This window comes from Photinus pyralis, unplaced genomic scaffold (genome assembly GCF_008802855.1).
Source record: "Photinus pyralis isolate 1611_PpyrPB1 unplaced genomic scaffold, Ppyr1.3 Ppyr1.4_LG9, whole genome shotgun sequence".
Lineage (NCBI taxonomy): Eukaryota > Metazoa > Arthropoda > Insecta > Coleoptera > Lampyridae > Photinus > Photinus pyralis.
In genome coordinates, this window is record NW_022170878.1 from 627,988 (window position 1) to 642,624 (window position 14,637).

At 38.4% G+C, this 14,637-nt stretch overlaps 2 protein-coding genes across 3 annotated transcripts; one reads left to right on the plus strand and one right to left on the minus strand.

Moving 5' to 3' along the window:
- Window positions 1-1,052: 1,052 nt before the first annotated feature.
- LOC116180495 lies at window positions 1,053-2,556 on the minus strand. The gene is made up of 6 exons (XM_031500496.1): window positions 2,226-2,556; window positions 1,994-2,187; window positions 1,839-1,950; window positions 1,628-1,791; window positions 1,365-1,581; window positions 1,053-1,317 (listed from the first exon to the last, which is right to left on the minus strand). Exons 1-6 carry the CDS (start codon window positions 2,551-2,553, stop codon window positions 1,130-1,132), a joined length of 1,203 nt encoding a protein of 400 aa, XP_031356356.1. The 5' UTR covers window positions 2,554-2,556; the 3' UTR covers window positions 1,053-1,129.
- Window positions 2,557-7,194: 4,638 nt separating this feature from the next.
- LOC116180497 lies at window positions 7,195-14,637 on the plus strand. 2 transcript variants are annotated; one of them, XM_031500499.1, is made up of 4 exons: window positions 7,195-7,253; window positions 7,391-7,529; window positions 13,436-13,485; window positions 14,111-14,637. In XM_031500499.1, the coding sequence occupies exons 1-4, from the start codon at window positions 7,206-7,208 to the stop codon at window positions 14,237-14,239; spliced, it is 366 nt and encodes a 121-aa protein (XP_031356359.1). In that variant the 5' UTR covers window positions 7,195-7,205; the 3' UTR covers window positions 14,240-14,637. The 2 variants fall into 2 exon arrangements, with proteins under 2 accessions (XP_031356359.1, XP_031356360.1); XM_031500500.1 differs by lacking the exon at window positions 13,436-13,485 and having other exon boundaries at window positions 14,111-14,581.

Consider the following 14,637-nt stretch of genomic DNA (forward strand, 5'->3'; position numbering starts at 1 on the left):
ATTTGTGGCGCTAGCTGGCGCTAGGTCTGACGAACACAGCGCTTGCTTTTGGAAATGATCGGACGCAATGGTGGTGCTAGCGTTAACATAGCACCCCCCGAAAGTCAAGGGCTTTTCTGCAAAATCTATAATGGCGCTAGCTGAACTCAAAGTGGCGCTAGCTGGCGCTAGCCATAGAGATTCTAGCGCAATCTGTCTTTAGTCAACAATTTGAAATGGTGGTGCTAAGTTAACGGAGCCTTGGAAAAGATACTTTTTTAGAAAAAATTCAGTGGAAATTCAATGTTGCTGCCGCTCCGTGGTGGGGTGGATATTGGGAGCGTATCATCCGGCCGGATCCTGAAAGATATGATGAAACGATCTATTGGAAAGTCTACTCTCAATAGAAAGGAATTAGCGGATTCATTGCTTATTATGGAAGAGGTGATCAACGGGAGACCGCTAACGTATGTTAGTGAAGATAACGACGAATTAGAACCCCTAACTACTCCCTCCATGTTTATGTCAAACGAATGTGGACTTAAGTTCCCGGAAGGAGATATGTATTCTGAAAATCTAAATTATCAATGGAAGTACATGAAGAAACTGAGAGATGAGTTACGACAACGTTTTCGAAAGGAATATTTGTCCCAGCTCATAAGTAGAATAAATCAGAAGCCATCTCGTAAGCTGGAATTAAATGAAATTGTACTTGTTCGAGATGACCGGAAGAAACGTGTATTTTGGCCGTTAGGTCGTGTTATGGAATTGATCCCCGGTAAAGATGGAATAATTGTTCGAGTAGTCAAAGTGAAAACAGAAGTAGGACTACAAACAAAACCTATTCAAAATCTGTACCCCTTGGAAGTGAACCCTTCGAGGACTACATTGATGACGTCATTGTTAACAGTAACGCAGATAGAAGTTGAACGTGAATTGAAACCTGCGGTGTCAATTGTGGGAGAATGTAAATTATCGAGTTAGTATATGTATGTCAAAAACTGTCAATAAAAAATTAAGCTTCAGTCTTGTATCCATTTTGTAAATATAAGCTTGTAGAAAGAAATATTGTGGTTGGTTAAACTCTGTATTTCTAAAAGAATACTATCAATACAATAGGGTGCTTATGCAAGAACATTTTATCGTCACTTCAGTCGAATAGTCCTATTTCGTCGAAAACGGGGAGAAGAACCTTCAGCGTCTCGACATGTTTTGCACTGTTAAAACACCGATATCGATAACCATCCTTTTGGTCATCGGTGAGATATTCAACAAACGTCTCATTTGGTCCCTTCTTTTCGGCTAACAGTGGCAGTATGAACAACAATGTCATAAAACCTAAATTATAAAATTAGATTGTTTCTACATTGCAGTTCAGTTCTTGCCATAAGCTGCATGGGAAACGAAATCGTCTTTAATGTCTTCTAAAGTTGGCGTATCAGTGCGCAGGCGTAGCTTTGACATTTTTTTGCTGAGCTCCTTGTGGTAGTGGGCCAAAATGAATTCGTAACCTTTACGTTTCACCTCAAGGCTGGTACTAGTTATCCAAAAATAGCTCAGATCTACAGCGGGACTGCCGTATCCGGCATACTGATAGTCTACCTGCAATTGACACATAACCCAACGAAAAAGAGTCAGAGAAGCTGACCATGATCACATCTGCCAATTTCCCTTGGGTATCATAACGGAACATCATGTTATTAGTCCACGCGTCGCCATGATTTAAAACGTTAAGGTGTTTCGACGGTTTCACCACTGCGGAATATGTTAACATCGCACAATTCGATACTTTATTGACGTACTTGACCAATTCTAAAAGAAACTCTGTCATTTCGGCCGGTCTAATTGAAATCGCCAACCTGGGGTTTTTTGACACACCTCTACTAGTGATGGTTTACAAGCCTTGAGGCTCATATCGAAAGTACTTTCATCTGCGTACATTCCAGTGTATGATTGAAGTATGCCAGGCTCCTGGAAAAACTTGTCACTGACGGTTGTGCAAACAGTTACGTACCCCTTCATTAACTGCCACGGATGCCGCATGAAAGTAAGCCAACTTTTCTATTACAAGCAAGGAGTGTTCCAAATCGAAGCCCCCCTCGCATTTCGCCATTCTATAACCCAAAGCTGTTACATCTTCCAAAAGCAAAATGGGAGTTTCCTTGGACTCGACGCGGATGGCGACTGGTGCGACCTTCTCTCGAAAATCTAAGAGAATTAAAGGATGAGCATATTTGGAGACTCACCTAGGTCGTACATAGCTGGAAGAATGCGGCTATATACGGACATCTCGCATGGAAACGCATTAGCATTCGTTAGTAATTGCAACATCTTCTCGTCGTCGGGCAAACATTTCGCAATCACCTTCATCTTACATTCTCGTTCGCTGCGAGATGTGCAGTACGTAATCGCGATGCTCGACATATTGCTGCAAAAATATTTTGCCCCGCTAATGCCATCGCTGAGGGAAAAATCTAGAACCCGTACATCTTCCTTTCGATACGCGCACAAGGCAGCTTGCAGGAAATCTTTAGTGATCAGTTTCGGGACGACGGACATCTTAAGAGTTTTCATCGGCGGACGTTTGCGTTACAATTTATACTTTGCAACCTGATTTAAATTACCTCATAATTTTACAATTTACTTCGCATTCAAATTAAAAATATAACATACAAGGTTTACACTGACGTGGACTGGCAATGGATCATTCACGTATGTCACTTAAAAAAAATGAAATAATTGACCACATCATTGCGCTTTTAAGGTCTAAAGAAGACAGTCTATCTAATATACATACCCGAAATGTATGGTAGTGGGTATGCATCTTTTTCTGTAACACAAAATCGCGTTTTCCCGTTTAACTTTTTGGCCAAAGCTACGACCAAAGTGATTTTGCAACTACTCCTAACTCGGTCATCTTGTTGAGTTCCGTATTCATCACTTCTTGAATGTACGGTGACAGTGGATAATATGGGCGCATAATCTGCGCTATCAATCTTTTGGAGAACCTCTTATGCACGAACCGCTGGTGTTTCTAATTTTGTATCCTGGGCATAAAAGTCCTTTTTTTAAATATTGCGAAGTTCATTTTTTTGCAAAAATCTACCCTTCAAATTAAATTTGTGCAAAGACCTTCAACGTTTCCAATATAGTATGCCCTTAATTCTTAACAGTGAAAGGTATGTCTACTGTACCCTTTACCTCGCATTCCTTCCCACGCGCTACCGTTATGATTTCAATACAGCCCACATGTTCTCCTTAATAATAGTTCGGCCGGCACCCGTATCTACTAAGGTATTTTTTGTATCCCTCGCTTCTAACCGCGTTTTCCATGTTCCATCCCAGGGGTGTTTGTTATTAATTACGGAGAACGACGTCCCGGGGGCCAATCGTCCTGCACTTTCGTTTCCCGAACATTTTTTATATGCGCATTTTGTTACATTTCTTTCTCCGCAACGGAAACAAAACTTTCGCCATGGTTCCGTACATCTATTAAAATTATGGCTTTTTTTGAGACAATTCCAACACTCAACCACAGGTCTGAATGATTGATTGATCTGGTTTACCACTCAGGCCTCTTATTCGTTGGAGGAAGTGTGAATTTATTTGATAGTCGTAAGTGTAATTTCGAATTTGTTGTATAAATTGAGAAACGCTCTTAAACACGCTTAAAGCTAAATAAAATAGAGTGCCATCTTGCGACGAAACAGTTTTATCATACACTCGAATTTCGCGTTTAAATAATTACTTTTCCAAACAACTATTTACCTGTAGTGGATAAGTAACACCGATTTTGGTTCACTTTGACCTCACCTGACCTCTGTGCTTCAAGTGATTCAATATCGTGGTTGTGGTCCAAACTAAAAGTGAATGTCACAGAAGATCATTGTAGTTGCTGTCAAAACTAACTAGGATTCTTACCTGAACTAATGTCACTGAAGGTCATCGTGGTTGTTACCTAAACTAAAAACTCACTGACGGTCATCGTGGTTGTTGTCAAAACTAACCAGGGTTCATGACTGAACTAATGTCACTGAAGGTCATCGTGGTTGTAGTCTAAACTAAAAACCCACTAAAGGCGCTGGGGTTCATTTCTGAATTCAATGTCACAAAAAGCGGTGGGGTTCGTTCCTGATCTGGGCGGTACTGAAGGTCGTAGACGTGGGTTCATTCAACTCAAAGTCACTGAAAATTAATCGTAGACCAAACTTGAAGGTGAAATAGAGAGTGGAAGTGAAGGTGAAATAGTCATAACTTATCATGCATAAATAAAGGTGACGTGATTCTTTCCTAAACTAAAGATTTCGATTTCGGGGAGTGAGATTGTGATAATCCACCCTTATGGTTAGGCAACACACCTTTACATCTGAAACAAAAATGTGCTCTGTATATAACAAATCGACCGTTTTGCGCAGATGCCGAATACTAGAGGATTTTCGTAACCGTTAGATGAATCGTGTTTGTTATACTGTACAGTTGATTATGCCATTATTTTGTTTTATTAAGTATTTATTTCTGTATTCACGGGAGTTGATTATCAGTGCAATGTTGCTCTGTTCGATTGATTCGTAACTATCCGGTGAGGGAAGTACCAAATACAGTTTGATTGTTCGCGGTATCTGTTACTTTCTTATTCGTGGCGCGCTGCAGTTCTTGTGCGTTAGCTATACGAAGGGGGGCTCTCTTATTTAATGTTTCATTCTGTCTCCGTGGAGTAGGTACCTAATACAGTTCGACCGTTCGCTGTATCTGTTACCTGCTCGTCTCGTGCGGATTGCAGTTCTTAGCAGTGGCGGATTTAGGATTTGGTCTAGGGAGGGGCGCATACAATTTTTAAATTCGCAAAACGTAAACATTTGTGAAAAAGTCCTTCCCTAAAAATGATAATAACCGCCCAAAATCCTTTTAGGAATTCACAACAGTTGTAAATTATATTGCACTTCGGTTTCTGTGCTTTGAGATCAAAGCAGCGTGTCATCCATCCTTTCTTCTAATACTAACAGACTAATCCTTTACCTTAGTACCTACCTGCCATAAAATACACGGATTTATAGAAATTTAAAGAAAATGTATCTAGGTATTAGAGATTCTGTTAATCTAGGAACATAAATGAATTTGCATAAATAGGTCGGTACCGCAAATACCTAGCAAGCATCATAAATCGTTATTGTTGAAAAATCCTGTCTTGGATGGGATTTGACATTTACTAATTACTTAGTAGCCTAAAATGTCGCATGTTGCAGAACTGAATTTTTTATCGCAAAAAATCAAAAATGGCATAAAACGTAGCCCATCTTCCAATGTGGTAACACTGTCCAGAAATGTCTTGGGGGGGGGGGGCGAACGCCCCCTGCGCCCCCCTTTAAATCCGCGCCTGGTTCTTAGCATCTCAGCAATGCGAGATATTTAGGGGCCCTCTCATTAACATTTCCTCTATTTAAAATATGTTTTGCTTGAGCGATGATCGACTTCCACATGAATACTTGCTATTGGCATTCTCACATGTACTTTTCGTGTTAAATAAAAGTATGTTAATGAAGGCTGGAGTAAAGCCACACCATTTTGATGTTTCCTATGTACATGCAATTTATTATTTTACGAGTTGTGTTATCTCATTTGATCGTACAGGTATTTTGATGTGTTTTCGTACTGAATTGATTTATCATGTTTTCCACTACATTTTTATGATGTCTTGTGTATTTTGTTTTTATGAACTTGTTTAATTGCATTTGATTCGATTACCTGGGATTTATCATACAATTCGAGATGCTTTATTTATGTGTACTTTCTCTTGCATTTCGTTGCTGTAGGTGATTTATTTCATGTATTTGTGTGGCCTATGTCGGGGTTTTTGTCCCGTAGAAGGTTTCCCTGGTATGGTCTTGTTGTGTGCGTAATATATTTATTTGTTCTTGCCATTTCCTACGCACAAAAGTTCTGTCTTTTATTTAATTCCCTTCCCGATTATGTCTCACGTCCCAACACGTACAAGATCCGATTGAACAACGTAGGAGCCGACCCATATCGAGCCGACTGACATCCAAATTCAAAAGTGCCGCGAAACGTTCATCGTTTCGACTTGAAAGGTAGGTGGCTCTGTTTGTAGTTTTTCCCAGAGTTGCCAACGGTAAGTATAGGGTAAGTCAACGTTTTGAGTGCCGGCTTAATAGACTCCTAGGATCATTACAAGATATTGTTTATCGGGCATGAGTCAGTCTTGAGATCTGCGGCTAGGTTATCGCCGAGGGCATATTTCTTTTCATTGATTAGATGAGCATGTTCCAAGGTCACTTAGATATTGATTATCGATTTCGGGAACGATATAATACTGGCGCACGTTTCTTTTAAAAACGGCGAACCCTATATGCAACCGGTGGTTAATGTGGAAAAAATGGGACTGTAGATCGAGAGAAGGAAAGAGATGGTTTTCGACCGGTGGAAAGAGGTGCATGCCGAAAATCCTTCCCCTGTGAGACTCGGGGATAGGAGTGCCCTAGCTATAAAAGGAGCGATCGTCAAGACCACCGCGCGATGAAGTTGAAATTTTCAGACGGAAAGTTCCAAATCTATCAACCGTACTTTCAGAATTCCCAATTAGAAAGGTAGTGGATCAAAATGGAAATAGAGGTCGGATAAAACGTGTGCAATTTCAGTGTTAGAGGAGGAGGAGGAAATAGTATTTTTTCAAGTTTGTTTAATTTATCGTTGTCGTTGTCGTTGTCGTTGACGTTGTCGTTGTCGCTGTCGCTGTCGCGATCGCTGTCACTGTTGCTGCCGCTGTCACTGTCGCTGTCGTTGTTAATTTAATTTCAAAATTTTGATAGCGATGAAAATTTGTTGCTTAGACAATACACCAACGTGTAGACAATCTTTTTATAATTAACTATGATGCGGCTCTAATTATTGTAAATATAAGTATCAATATAATGTAATACAGTGATAAAGGTTTTAATTAGAAAATTAATAATAATTCCTGGAAACTTGAAACAAAACCTCTTCCGAGTAGTTATTACATGTAGATATTAATTACTTCAATTAACATACGTTTAATTTATATCGTACGTATGCTGTACCATGAGAAAATTTTGGTGTTTCTTAATCAAAACCCACTTTAGCTATATTTGTATGCCAACTATAATCCAGTGGGTCATAGGAGCCAATCGTTATCCCTTTAATATATTAATAGTATTTGATTCTACATTACTTAATAGAACATAATTGTGGGAATGATCCAGAATTCATTCGGAAACAGTCCAACGGTAATCGTCTTCAAGGTAAGGAAAACTCCGTCCAGATCTATAATTTGCGATCCGGTCGCACTCAAATTATCTTTAGTGACGTTATGTCTTTGTCAAATTGCAATACAAGTCGGACAAAATTTAAATTCACTAACATATTGTTGCATCGGTAGCGATTTCAACATCTTGGATTTAAAGTGGGCAAAATGGACTTCTGGGGCCTCCGAAATGGAAATGGAAATTTCACAATTCTCACAAAAATTCATTTAGGGGATACAATGATTCTAGACATATTAGGGAATAACCCAATCAGTAAGTGCTTAATTTTTGTTTATTAAAGTTTGTAAAAGTAAACGTTAAAGCTCCAAAGTATGTGTTGTAATGGTCATTCTGATAAAACACCCAATTTAATTGATTATGTTAATTTATATAATTACCACGATTATATTATAGATACTGAAGAAATGTTGACGCACAGGAGAATGAAATTTGTACTTTCACCTCGAATGATATTAATACCAATGGTAATAATTGTGACATATATAAAGATATATGTAATTCATGTTAATTACTTCTCACCATAATTTTCGACTTTATAGCCATCACATCTGTATTCGAAGACGCTAATGAAATACCGACTGATCAGGACTCAATGAGTCAACCATCAACTTCGACACAAAAAAGTGCACGTTCAGCATATCTAAGGGTGCTATACATTGTGACGTTATTTTCTTTACCGTGTAATCTTTGCTTTGGCTTACATTTGAATTACTATGTGGAATCCTTCTCGAATAACATTATGCGAACTCTTACCTTTATATAGCAATCCTTACCCCATCTAGGTGTTCACATTATAACCCGATCCTTTATTTGCGATATAGTTTTCTTTTAAAAAACCTTTTGTCTAGTTTTCTGTTGATTGGCGCGGTTATCTTCTCCCACTCACTGTCGACGCGCGCAGTCCTTGTTGAAGAACTCGATTCGATCTTGACTTGTATTTGAACTACACGCCATTACACTTACTTGACATATTCGTCTACCTTTATTGGGATTTAATTAGTGGTGTTGTACTAAGATTAGTGAAGTTTTCTCTTATCATCTTACTTCCAATTTCGCTGATGACGCATTGCTGCGGATTTATCTTACAAGTTTAAGGCCGTTTTGCGGTATGTTATCTATGACGATTTTCCATATGGTGCAATAGAATTCCATTGAAGTTTCGACGCCATTACAATCAAAACCGCTCTACATATTTCTACCCTTACCGACTGAAGAATTGACTGAAGAATCACCGCCATTTCATGTGAAACCGATATTTGAACTGCTGACCCAATTTTACGAAGTTCGTTGACCTACGATTCATTCCTCCGAAACGCAAGTACTAAATTAACGAGACGTGTGGAGTTGGTACTGTGTAAACTTTTTTTGAATTAACGTTATGTATTTTACTTTGAAGAACTTGCTCGTATAATTCCTTTTGAATTGATAAGATTGCTGTGTCATTGAAGATAGATTCAGTTATTTCATTTGTACCTTTTTTTAGTATTTTTCTCTTAAAACTTTATGTCACTTTTTTATTTCTCATACCGATTGTGAAAACCAACCCTTAGTCGAACCAAATTTTGTTTTGTTGTAAAGTCATTTGAATTTTTGATTCTTTTTAGTATTTTTTTTTTTTTTTTTTTTTATTAACAGTAAATTTACAATCTACTCTACAGGGAGTATTAAGTAAATGTGTCGACTTATATGAGCGTTGTAGGGAGGAACCACTCATTAGCAGTACTCCTATAGTCGTCCTTTCAGATTAGGGTGCTTGCAGGTCATGAGGCCAGATCCTATTTAATCTTCTAGAAGGGGGGTGGGCAGCGGACAGTTGATGTACTAGATCATTGTTGTGGCCCTGGAGTCTGACGTGGTAATTTTGGGCGTGCCTTTGAATTTCGTTAGTGACGAATAAAATGCCCAGATCCTGGTGTAGGGTTTCGTTTGAGACATACCATGGTGCGTTCACCATAGCGCGGAGGGTTTTGGACTGGAACTGTTGTATTGTCTTAATCCTAGTGGGTTTGGCACATCCCCAGAGTTGCACTCCATATGTCCAAATTGGTTTCAACATTGTTTTGTAGAGTAGTAGCTTATTGGACAAGGACAGTTTGGACTGTGGTCCAAACAGCCAATACATTTGGCGAAATTTCAGATTTAGTTGTTGACGTTTAGTTTGGATGTGCTTTTTCCACGTTAGTCGTTGGTCTAGGTGCAGGCCAAGGTATTTGGTTTCGGTCGTGACAGGTATTGGAACGCCATTTAAGGTAACTGTTGGACACACGTTGAACCGCGTAGTAAACGTCACTTGTACGGATTTAGTTTGGTTAATTTTTATGCGCCATTTACAGAGCCATTCATTTATAAGGTTTAGGTGGGTTTGGAGGTTTTCAGATGCCAGTATTGCGTTATCGTGCGTAGAAAGAATTGCCGTATCGTCAGCGAAAGTAGCGATGACAGTGCTTGCAGCTTCGGGTATGTCAGCAGTCTAAATTAGGTAAAGTAGGGGACCAAGGACACTGCCTTGTGGGACATCAGATTTTATAGGATGGTAGTTGGAGTGTTCGTTGTTATACTTTACTGAGAAGAATCTGTCAGAAAGGTAAGATTTAATGAGAAGGTAATAATAGCTTGGAAGGGACCTTTTTAATTTATGTAGTAAGCCAGTGTGCCAGACTTTATCAAACGCCTGGGCAACGTCCAGGAACACGGCTGTACAGTATCTCTTTTCCTCAAGGCTCCTTGATATTTCGTTTACTATTCGGTGTACTTGTTGTGTTGTTGAGTGGCCTTCTCGAAATTCGAATTGGTGCAGGGGCAGTTGAGATAATATATATTCGTATTGTTCATTATCCTTTTAAAGAGAAGTTTCTCAAAAATTTTTCCTAGCAATGGTAGAAGACTAATCGGTCTGTATGATGTAACGTTTTCTGGCGCTTTCCCGGGTTTGGGAATCATTATTATTTGCGCATATTTCCATAAGATGGGGTAGTAGGACATACTTAACATGCGGTTGTATATAGTTGCCAATAACACGATAGCCTTTACTGGGAGCATTTTCAGAACTTGTCCTGTTATTAGGTCATAACCTGGTGCTTTATTGTCATTTAACTTTTTCATTTCGGACCGAATCTCTGCTGGCGAGATAGGTTTGATAGGTAGGGACATTTGGCAGGGAATGTCCAGATATTCCTCAATAGTTTCGTCAGCTATGTTTGCTTCCAAGGGTTGGAATACCTTAGATAGGTGCTCAGCAAAGGTGTTAGATTTTTCCTTGTTAGATCTTGCCCAGTCTCCATTAGTTTTTCTGATGGGTGGTATACCGACTTGTGGTCTCTTGAATCCTTTGGTTGCCCTCCAGATGGTATGATCTTCTTGTTTAAGATTTTTGAGATAGTAATTAAATTTGGCATTTTGACAATCCAGTAAGACTGTACGGAGACGTCGAGTCAGCCTGTTGTAGTTTAATTTGTCAGTAGCATTTCGAGATCTTTGCCATTTCGCCCTAGCTCGTCTTTTCTCAGCAATTAGTTCCTTTATATAGAAAGGGACGTTTTTTGTATGATGATCAGGTTCTGTTACTTTAGTCGTAGCTTCCCATGCCGCTTCTTGAATACCTAAGAGTAACCAGGTATTGAACTGATCGATCTAAGTCTTCTGGTTGTTTTATACGATGTTTGAGATCGATTTTTTCCTCAATATATTGTTGGAATTTAACCCAGTCGGTTTGCTTTGATACAAGTCTTGGAGTCAGTTCTTTATTGATGATTCTACTGCTTAAGTTTAGTATTACTGGGACGTGATCTGATGATAAATCATTATTGGTTTCAATCAGGACTGAGTTTGTGGCTATCCCATGAGAAATGTAAAAATCTAGCAGATCAGGGATCTTATTTAAGTCTGTAGGCCAATATGTCGGTTCTCTAGTACTGTGGTAGTTATAATTATTTGTCATTATTGCTTTGAGTAGGTTTCTACCTTTTGTTGTGACGAGTCTGGAGCCCCAGTGGATGTGTTTGGCGTTCCAATCTCCTCCACAGATGAATTTGTTTCCCAGAGTATCAAAGAATTGTATATAATCATCCGTAGAGATCTTATGTCTAGGGGGGGAGTATATTGCGGACACTGTAAATGACCAAGGAAATGCCATTACTTTAACATTTGCCGCTTGTATTTTTTCAGTTTGGAATGACCTTAGCTCATGGTGCGATATAGAATTTTTGATGATTACTGCAGCTCCTGCGTGAGCAGTACCATCTGGATGAGTTGTATTGTAAATGGTGTAATTTGGGATACGTAGCACTGTTTTATCCGTAAAATGGGTTTCTGAAATTAGTATAATGTCTATTTTATTAATATTTAGGAAACTTATTAACTCCTGCTTGTGGTTTAAAAGACCATTTGCGTTCCAAGTAGCTATTCTTACTATACTGGCCATTAACAGTTTATTTTTGTGACTAGGGTAGACAGTAGATTGAGCATGATGTTATTTTGGTTCATCAGTTGCGCAAACATATTCTTAAATTCGTTTAGAAAAGCAGTAAGCTCTCCCCCTGAGTTGGCTTGTTCATTGATGTTGTGTGTGTTAAAATGAGATTGGGTAATTTGGGCATATGTTGGAGTGCAGTTTTGTGATTTCTCATTATTGGGCAAAATATTCGGTGTTGGAATCGTAGTTGGTGTCTGACTAAGTTTTGTATTGGGGATTAGTCTATTAAATGTTTTATTTCTTGCATTTATTAGTTCTTGATACACAGAACAGCCCCTATAATTTGCGGGATGATTACCCTCACACAAGGCACACTTAGCTGGCGCAGTTTTAGGTTTTGTGCAGGTTTTGGTATCATGTTGGTTCCCGCATTTTACACACATATATTGCCTAGTACAGTAGGTCCTGGAATGGCCGTATTGCTGACACCTTGTACATTGTACGACTCCTGTTTTCTTGTGTGGTGGTTCTACCTTGATTTTACTGTTGCATAGAAATTCTATCTCAAATATTCTCTTGTTATTTTCACTCGGTTCAAGATCAACGTAGAAAAGTGACAATGGTTCTTTGGTTATCTTATGCCTTATGTTCATAATATTTCGTATTTGGTGACCGGCTTTTTCTAGTTCGTCTTTAATATCATTGATAGGTATTGAGTGATGAATATATCTGATGACTACTCGGTAAGCTCGCTCTTCCTTAGGTTGGTATGTATGATGAATTACATTACCATCTTTTAAGTGTCTGATAATTTGTCTGTATGTGTCTGATGTGTGCGCATTAATTTTGACTGTGTTGTTTCCTAGCGTTTTAGTATAGTATTGTTCACTTGCTGCTACTTCTGCAATATGTTCCATCATGCCGCCATGATTTGTAACGCCATAAATATATATTGGGGTGGTTTTGGCATTTTTCTAGTGTTGCCATTGTTATCTAGTTGCGTTTGATTTGAGTCTTGATTAGATGAACTCGCTATGGGATCATATCTATTTTTGGTGCTGATAGATGGTTGGTCTATTACTATACTTTCCGTTGATCTGTTCAGTCTTCTTCTTTTCTTAATAACTTGCCAGGGGTGTGCACTGTCTGGTATTTCATTATCGGAATGTTGCATATTAGATACCTCATTTGTTACTTGAAATGAGTGTTGGGTTGGCACGTTGTGATCATAATTAGATAATGGAGTATTATTAGAACTTACGAAAGGTTGACTAGGTGTGGGGGTTGGGAATGATAATTGCGATTGGGAGATTTGCTGACTACTTTGCCGTGGCTGGTATTGATTGCCAGGTAGATTAGTTACATATCCATGAGTGGCATTTGGATTACCCGTTTGAGTAGGGAACATAATGTTCCATTGAATGGCTTGGTTTAGTTTATTTTAAATTTAGATTTAAAATTAAAGTAAACTTACGGTTTAATGATAAGGTGGATAAGCACAATACTAAATTTCTTGACCTCTGGGGTCAGCGCGTTCCGATTATTTGATTTTCCAGAGAGCAGACCGCCGCACGTCTGTATGGAATCAATGTTCGGACGACTTTTTAGTATTGATTGCAATTCTACGTATAAGAATAACCCTTCGTGTCTTACGTTAACCATTGCTTATGCGATATATTGTGCAACGCGAATCACTACCCTTCTTATATTTTTTTTGTTTTTGTGTCTGACTGTTTCAGCTTTGCAGTTTCGCGTCCTCTGAGCTCGGAAGGTTGCGACCGGAGTCCGGAGTTCAAGGTAAATTTAGTTATTTTCGTCGTTTTTCCCTTTTAACGTTTGATTACATTTTGGTTTTTGATACTAACGAGTTGTGATTATTACTTTGTTTGAAAGTCACTTAATGATTATAGCTCCGTTGTTTCTGCGGAAGCCTTTTGGATAAATATTTTCCCAGGCTACGTGTTGGCTTCTCATTTGTTTTATTAGAGATTATGTTGAATTCCCAGTTTGATATACTAGATCGATATATTACAGTGTCAGATTTGTGATATTTTGAGATCTTTGTTATTAAACTACCCGCATTTATACATCAAATACTGTTTGTTTTCCCCATAATTGTGTATTCCTTTGAGTTTAGTAAGACGAGAACAACGATCTCTTGGTCTGCCTTGTTCATCCCTTTAGTATTCCTCTCTCTCTAAATTCATCAAAGACTAAGTGGCGCCTATCCGGATTACTTTTACTGTTTCCTTCCCTTTTTGGCTTATTTGCGTGTGTATCGAAGAACCCCATTTTCACCCCGACCCACCTCTACTTTGCCTGAGCTTACCGTGTGCTTATCTAAGGTAATTTTGTCACGTTGGCCCGAAGTGAACGTAACAACATGTAACTTTAACCTTGATGAATGTATATTCAATTATAGGTAAACGGTCTGAACCAACACCCGCAAGATATACCAATGCTTTATTGGCAAATGCTTGCGAATCATTTTGCAATGCCCAGGAGCAAATTTCCAACAATGGAAAACATGCAGCGGATGCCATTACCTTAGTCGCCAACGCTATTCAAGCGCATGCCGATGCTTTGAAACAAAAAAATTAAATCGACAATAAACGTCTAAGTTAGAGTATTACAAGTTGTTCGGGTCGTTTGAAAACTTTGACACTTTGTAACATATTACTTTATATAATAATTTAATGTACTAATAGTAATAATAATTATTAATTTTAACATATTAATTTATGTAATACATTAAATTGTAGTATTTATTGTATTACTGTTTTTTTTTATAATTTACGATCAATTTTATTTGAATAAATTAAACATTAAACATTCATAATTGTTGTAATAATCACGCAGAGTTATTAAAGATACATATATTAAAGATAGTAATATGTAACGACAGTGAAGTTTCTAACAAGAAAAATTCTCAATTATTAGAGTAACTAC